This window comes from Euphorbia lathyris, chromosome 2, assembly GCF_963576675.1.
Source record: "Euphorbia lathyris chromosome 2, ddEupLath1.1, whole genome shotgun sequence".
In the NCBI taxonomy this organism is placed as follows: Eukaryota; Viridiplantae; Streptophyta; class Magnoliopsida; order Malpighiales; family Euphorbiaceae; genus Euphorbia; species Euphorbia lathyris.
In genome coordinates this window covers 73,706,212-73,713,768 of record NC_088911.1, presented here as the reverse complement: position 1 = coordinate 73,713,768, position 7,557 = coordinate 73,706,212, and the positions used below count along the sequence as shown (strand labels likewise).

General features: G+C 38.7%; 1 protein-coding gene across 2 annotated transcripts; it reads left to right on the top strand.

Annotated features, from left to right (window-relative positions):
- Positions 1 to 1,217: 1,217 nt before the first annotated feature.
- On the top strand, positions 1,218 to 5,244 carry LOC136218598 (solanesyl diphosphate synthase 1, chloroplastic-like). 2 transcript variants are annotated; one of them, XM_066005574.1, is made up of 6 exons: positions 1,218 to 1,798; positions 1,881 to 1,984; positions 3,529 to 3,656; positions 3,742 to 3,845; positions 4,267 to 4,394; positions 4,480 to 5,244. In XM_066005574.1, the coding sequence occupies exons 1-6, from the start codon at positions 1,579 to 1,581 to the stop codon at positions 5,026 to 5,028; spliced, it is 1,233 nt and encodes a 410-aa protein (XP_065861646.1). In that variant the 5' UTR covers positions 1,218 to 1,578; the 3' UTR covers positions 5,029 to 5,244. The 2 variants fall into 2 exon arrangements, with proteins under 2 accessions (XP_065861646.1, XP_065861647.1); XM_066005575.1 differs by having other exon boundaries at positions 1,686 to 1,798; positions 1,901 to 1,984.
- Positions 5,245 to 7,557: the final 2,313 nt, after the last annotated feature.

The following is a 7,557-nucleotide window of genomic DNA, read 5'->3' as shown; positions in this document are numbered from 1 at the left end:
ACGAACATTAGACTCCATTATGATCAAATTCGGTAATATTTCGGGGCCTAAACCCCTAAATTCACTTTTCTGACTACTAGGCGCATGAACATCACGCCCCACCTTGTACGCACGCCCCACCACAAGGTGGGGCGTGATGTTCATGCGCCCGACAGTCCGACAGCCTTAATTTTTACAAAAATTAAACCGAAAATAGAAATGCTCAAACGGAAAAATACATCGACTTTAGCGGCTTGGTTGTTCTCATCTCTTCCCGGGGATGACAGATTGCTCGCTATTATACGTGTAATCTCTGATTTCGGAAATAAATGAGTTTGGGAGAGTTTGAGAGAGTTTAGGGTTTTCAAATTTTTTCTAAGGGACGGTATCATCTTTTTTCGGGGGCTGAGGGTGGGAAATTGGGGCTGGGTATAATAATCCACTAAAATGAGCGAAACTCTACAATTTATTTTGTAATTAAATCGTTAATTTTACTATAAATTTATTATATAGAATTATGAGGAAGAGAGATTCATCCACACCAGGGATGACAACGGGTAGGGTATCTGCGGGTAGTGCCAATCTCAAACCCTTACCCGTTTAACTTTTATTACCCGTACCCGTCCCATTACCCTAACGAGTATATCTTTTGCATTCCATACCCGTCCCATTTAATTCACGGGTACCCGCAGAAACCCTTACCCGTTAAGAATTAATAAATAAAACACAAAATATTACAAATTTAATGAAGTATAAATTTAATAAATCATCAATCTAAAAATTGAAGAAATTGAACTTTAATCAATAAGAATAAAGTAGTGTATTGATATCATTCAATGGTTGAAGAACAAAAGATTAGAGTTCAAATGTTATATCTTACATTTAGAAAACAATAATATTTTTTAATATATAAAAGAGTTATGACAGGTACCGGGTACCCTAGAAGTATTTCCATACCCGTTCCATTACCCTAACAGATAATATTTTAATTTCATACCCGTTCCATACTCTTTTATACATGGTACGAATACTCATTAGGATCTGACAGTGCCGGGTAACCGATTACCATCCCTAATCCACATCATGCACAGGAAAACAAAATCAGATATCAAAATCTATTTATTAATAAATAAAAAATAATAATAATTGTGGTGTGGCTCTTACAATCGTATTTGATTTGAAGCCGAGAGGGTAGTAGTACATTTTCATTTCTTTCTAACATCAAAATTCTCTTCTTTATTTTATTTTTTTGTCCAAAAGAACAGTAGCCTTTTATCTCCCTCGAGCTGATAAGAAAGATATAAACAAATCATACGAGTCCTATGTGGGCTTGTTTGATCCACTCACTCAAACTCAATGCTCCCTCCCTCCCATTTCTAATGTATCATCGTCTGCTCTGTTTATAGAGAAACTACTTGTTTACCCTATCACCCATTTGGCGTCTTCAAGTTTCCCTCTAAAGTAAATACAAGTGTTTCACTCTTCTTCTTCTTCTTCTTCTTCTTCTTTCGCTTATGGGAATTTGAGGGGTGTTTGTTTCACATCTGGGTGTTTCGATTTCAGACTGAAACTTTCATACTTTTGCTTCCTTACTTAGAAATGATATCAGTCACATGCCGGAGTCTTGACTTTGGGAGGACTCTTCTTGATTTGGTGGCTTGTGGCTGCTCCTCCAATGCTTCAACAGATAGGTATTCAGTCAGGAATTATGCCAAGTCCTTTTCTAGGACTTGCAATAGAGACTTTTCTTCTAGAAGATTGCTTTTTACCCGGCGAGGACTTTCTTCTACAAAGTCTCCTCCTGAGACTTTACTTGCTGGTACGTCTTTTCTTTTCTTTTGCTCTAATGAAGTACGTTTTGCCTATTTATGAAATCAATGCACAACTTACTCATGCTTCAGCAACACTACTGGATTTCAAGGATGCAAGAACCCCAATTTCGTTGAAAGATATGTTTGAAGTGGTTGCTGATGATCTTCAGACTCTTAACAAAAACCTCCAGTCGGTGAGTGTATTCTCTGCTGTTTTCTATTATCTGCTGGAATGGAATTGATTTTATGTGATTCTGACCTACCCTAGGGCAAAGTAGGCTTCTGTTTCTTCTTTAGTTACAATAAGAAAAACATGTGCTACAGGTGCATGTAGGTTGAAGTTTTGGTGGCATTAGTTCAATAGTAGGGAAAGTGTAGTTGGTGTTTTGTTTAATTGTAGTCAAGGCTTCTTAGTGTCTTGAGTTAGAGACAACAACATTATATGATCAGGGTTTGTCTTAGTTGCTCAATGTGTATGTTCATAACAAAAATAAATACTAAGGAGGATCTTTAAAGGAGAAACTTGAGATTCTATACCAGCCCTTTCTCTCCATGTCAGGAGAGTTATATGGGCTTTTAGTATAATGTTTATATTCAATTATCAGTATTCAGGGTTTTTGCATCAATTTTTTCCTGTGTGATAATATTGAGTATATGAAAATGGCGATTATAACTCATGACCGCTCCAACTGTGCTCCAGGACCAGGATAATCCCTTGTGGCTATTTTGTTGAATAGTTTATATTCCAGTTTGTCTTGGCTATTTTGGGAGCACATTTAAGCGTCAAATTTTGAAAGTACTCCACAAAATTAGGTTTCATCAAGTAAACTTTATCTTCTTTGAATCCACAAAGATTCAATGTTTAAACATGGCTAGCTTGGCTGTGAGGCAAGCTCTGATAGCAAAACCTATAAATCGGGACATGACTGAAAAATTAATTGGCTCAGAAATAATAGAAAGTGAATGAGATGTGGCCATAGAAACAACGGAAACTTATTAGAGGCAGTCATATGACTGAAAATGAACCTCAGCCACAGAAACAATGGAAAGTGTTTTGGAATTTATAGTTTTGATTATGTAAGATTCTAATAAAGAACTTGTTTGCTTCTGCCAAAAAGAGGCTCAAAACTCATACATTGCCATGGTTTCTGTTTTTTCTTTTTATTGGAGAACTTATCACTTGTATTAAGTTTATTGCCCACTTGTCTATTTGGTGAACTGATAAGAATTGTCTCTTTTACGATCGTTTAATCTTACTGTATTTGCTTCTTTAACTTTTTAAGCAATAAATTCTTCTGTGTGTTTTCTAATGTTATGTTTATCCTCTAGTAGTGCATATGTGAACTTGATTTTTAGGATAGAAACGAACATTGGATATTGTGATTCACTGATACAATTTTCGACGTCAGTATTACATAGGTTAGAAGATGCACCGAGCAGGTAGTACCTAAGTAGTCTTCTCATAGCCAAATTATGCTTCAACAACTTCCTCTTTAGTTTAGTGCTTCAGAACAATGAAAACCAAGATCGCCCTGGGTCTTGATGAGTTAAAGAAAGAAGGTTGATCTAAGAGAATCAAAGATGTTTCAATATTCAAATTATGTCCATGTTTATCAGCAACATATTGCATCTCTATGTACAGACTGTTTATAGCTGCTTAGAACATCGTTTATGTTTAAATCAGAGTGATTTTTAACTGTGACTGTACTTATTTTTTAATTTATCAATGCTCTAGTAGATTGTTGGTGCGGAAAATCCAGTTTTAATGTCTGCAGCTGAGCAAATATTTGGTGCTGGTGGGAAGAGGATGAGACCGGCCTTGGTATTCCTAGTATCAAGAGCCACAGCAGAAATAGCAGGCCTAGAGTATGTCTTCTTTAATTTTCCTCCCTGTGTGCTTTATATAAGTTTGAGCAAAATGTTAAATTGATTTTTGAATTCTCTCTCACAGGGAACTTACTACAAAACATCGGCGTCTTGCTGAGATTATAGAGATGATCCATACAGCAAGCTTAATACACGACGATGTATTAGACGAAAGTGACATGCGAAGAGGTAGTCTAGGGTCTTTACATTGTAGTGCCTTGAAAAAATCTCATAGGTTCCCCAATTTATAGGAATTGTGCAGCAGTAATACAATCAAATTAACATCCAAAATTGTGGATAAATATCTGATGCTCTTTGAAGCACCGATACAGCAATTCCCACCTTTATTGTGTTTGTCCACGCATCACATGTTTACCGGATGTGATAATTAGTGCTATAGTTTCAGCTGGAGGAATTAATAAAGGAATACTAAGAAACTATTGGCCTTTGATATAAAAAGAGTTGTATGCTGTAGATTCCGCAAGTCCAATTTCAGAGATACCTTTGTCACATGATGGGTCCAAGAGGAAATGAAGATGGGTGCTTGTTCCTTTAGGTAATGGGTTTGCTTTTCCTCACTTGACCTCGAATTTCTGCTGCTGATTTGCAGGAAAGGAAACTGTTCATCAACAATATGGAACAAGAGTGGCAGTACTGGCTGGGGACTTCATGTTTGCTCAATCCTCTTGGTATCTGGCAAACCTTGAAAACATTGAAGTAATAAAGCTTATCAGCCAGGTAAAGGAGTAACCTCACCCGCATTCGCATAGCATACAGTAAGTTTATGTTATACTGAATTTTACTCACTTGTTGGCAATGGCAGGTAATTAAGGATTTCGCTAGTGGTGAAATAAAGCAGGCATCTAGTTTGTTCGACTGTGATGTTGAACTTGAGGAATATTTGATGAAAAGTTATTACAAAACAGCATCTCTAATTGCAGCTAGTACAAAAGGAGCTGCAGTTTTTAGTGGAGTAGACAGGAGTGTAGCTGAACAAATGTTCGAATATGGTAAAAATCTAGGACTATCCTTCCAAGTAGTGGATGACATACTTGATTTTACACAGACAGCAGAACAGCTGGGAAAGCCAGCTGGAAGTGACTTGGCAAAAGGGAACCTGACTGCACCTGTAATATTCGCTCTAGAGAAAGAGCCGAAACTAAGAGAAATCATCGAGTCTGAATTCTGCGAGAGTGGTTCTCTGGACGAAGCTATTGAGTTGGTTAAGCAAGGGGGAGGAATAAAAAAGGCACAAGAGTTAGCTAAGGAGAAAGCTGATCTTGCAATGCAGAATCTGAGTTGTCTTCCTCCGGGCGTATTTCGAAGAGCTCTAGAGGAAATGCTGTTGTTCAATCTTGAAAGGATTGATTAGCTGGGAAATTCATCTTGTAACAGAAAGAAGACTTATTAATATTAAACAAAAATAAGTGGCGACAATTGTCATGGCACATATACAAATCAACAAGATTGTTTTCTGTTCCTGCTCTGCTGGAGTTGGGAGAAGCTGTATATTGGTTAATAGTATTTAGATATGATTTATAGCTCATACATTATTATTTATGAAATACTTTTCTTTTTCTTTCTTATACACCACAATATCATTTCGATTCGCATAATTAATATTTTTGTTCTTTTCCAATATTTATGTACGTATCCTTCATAAGATTATTATTCATCACCCATTTCAGAGTATATTAATAAAAAAATATTTTACACGCAGTGGTAGTTAACGTCTACAAAAACTTTTTTTTTTTTTTGACCCAAAAAACGGAAATCTCATATATCAATAGGATTCGCATCCTCAATAATAGTGTTTAACAACCATTCCGGCACTTCGGAAGATACAAAATCGCTAGCATTGGAATAGGTCTGCCTAGCTACCAAATGAGCAGCCCTATTCGCTAAACGAGGAATAAATGACAATTTAAAATCGGGATTGGATCCTAGAATAAATTGACAATCATGAATTAGAGATCCAAACTCCGAGATGTCTCTTTTGCTTGACAGAATTGCATCCACAACTACTTTCGCATCAGACTCAAATTCAACATGTGTGTAATGCAAAACCATCAACCAAATCATACTAGTTCTTAATGTTAGTGCCTCGACTACTCGAGGCTCCCTGAAACTAGTGACACAGCTGCTGCTACAAAATAAAAATGCTCCCATTGCATCCCTGATCACTGCTCCCATCCCACAACACCCCTCCTCCATGAACAACGCCCCGTCAACGTTACATTTAATTGAACCTAACGCTGGGGGCTTCCATTTCGGAGAGGGAACATAAACGGGAAAGGAGAGTCCGGTTAATACCTGCGGGATTAGTCGTGATGGACCTGCTTGATCAGGCTGCCGACGCCGATGGTCTGCGATTGACGGGTCAAATTGTTCCCTGCCATGATGTCGCTGTCTAATCATGGGACTAGCACTAGTTCCACGTTGAAACGCCCTCCATTCACGGTACTCTTCAAATCCAAGTCGCCAACTGGTGTCCACAGGCCACCATTCCATATGCCATAATACCCGGTTCCGGTGATCCCAAATAGTCTTTAAAGCATAACACGCCCGGATGAGCCTGTCTTGATCTGGTATGCACAATTCACGCAATAGCCAATCAGCAACAGTTTGTTCTCCAAGTTGAGGGATCGGTAAGTCGGCTATCCTCCATAAATCACCTGTAAAGCTGCAATTAACAAATAAATGGTTAGCCGTTTCGTCCTGCTCCACACATACAGGGCATTCAGTCGTGATGGGAACACGTCTTTGAGCCAATCTGGCTCTTGTGGGTAAACAATCTGAACAGACACGCCAGATAAACATTTTAAGCTTAGGGGGGACATCCAACCTCCACAAACTTCTCCAGTCCTCATTACCCACATCTTCTTCCTCCCCCTTCACCCCTTCAGTATAACCCGAACTCACGGTATAGAAACCATCTTTCGACCAGTGCCACACCCTAGTGTCTTCTCTCACATCAAAAGGTAGAATGATATCACGAACAGCACTCGCTTCTGCTTCATTTAAACACCCATGAAGCCTATCCAGATCCCATCCCCTACCATTTTCAAGTAACAGGTCGGCAACTCTCATATCTTGCATCCCAGGGACCAAAAATGAGTTTATGCAAAAATCATCTAGTTTGGGCACCCATGCATCCTTCCAAACTCTAATGGTCTTACCATCTCCCACTCTCCATCTTAGCCCCTTTTTCAATACCCACAATCCATTCCAGATACTTCTCCAAACCATACTAGGATTATTGCCTAATTTGGAGAAAAGTAAGTCTTCCTTTGGAAAATATTTAGCTTTGAAAACTTTACTTACTAAAGTATTTGGCTCACTCACTAGCTTCCAGCCCTGCTTTCCTAACAATGCCAAGTTAAACATATGTAGGTCCTTGAAGCCCATGCCTCCTACATCCTTTGGTCGACATAATTTAGCCCAATCAAACCAATGGATACTCCTTTTTCCCTCAGGTTTTAAACCCCACCAAAAGGAGTTCATCAATTTTTGGAGCTCATCACAAATAGACAAGGGTAGAAGGAATGTACTCATACAGAAGGTAGGTAAAGCCTGAGCCACTGACTTAAGCAACACCTCTTTGCCAGTCTGAGAAAGAAATCTGAGAACCCAGGCTCCAAACTTCTGACGCAGTCTATCAATCAGGAACTTGAAAATGCGCCTTTTCGACCGCCCAATCAGAGATAGGAGACCAAGATATCTCCCCGTATCCAAAGGGGTATGGACCTGCAGAATGCCTTTGATTTCATTTTCCAGATTCCCACTCACATTCGAACTAAAGAAAATCCCTGACTTATTTCGATTAACTGCCTGACCAGATGCCCTCTCATACTTAGTCAGGATGCTCAAAACTTTTCCTGCTTCACTTGCCGAAGCTCCA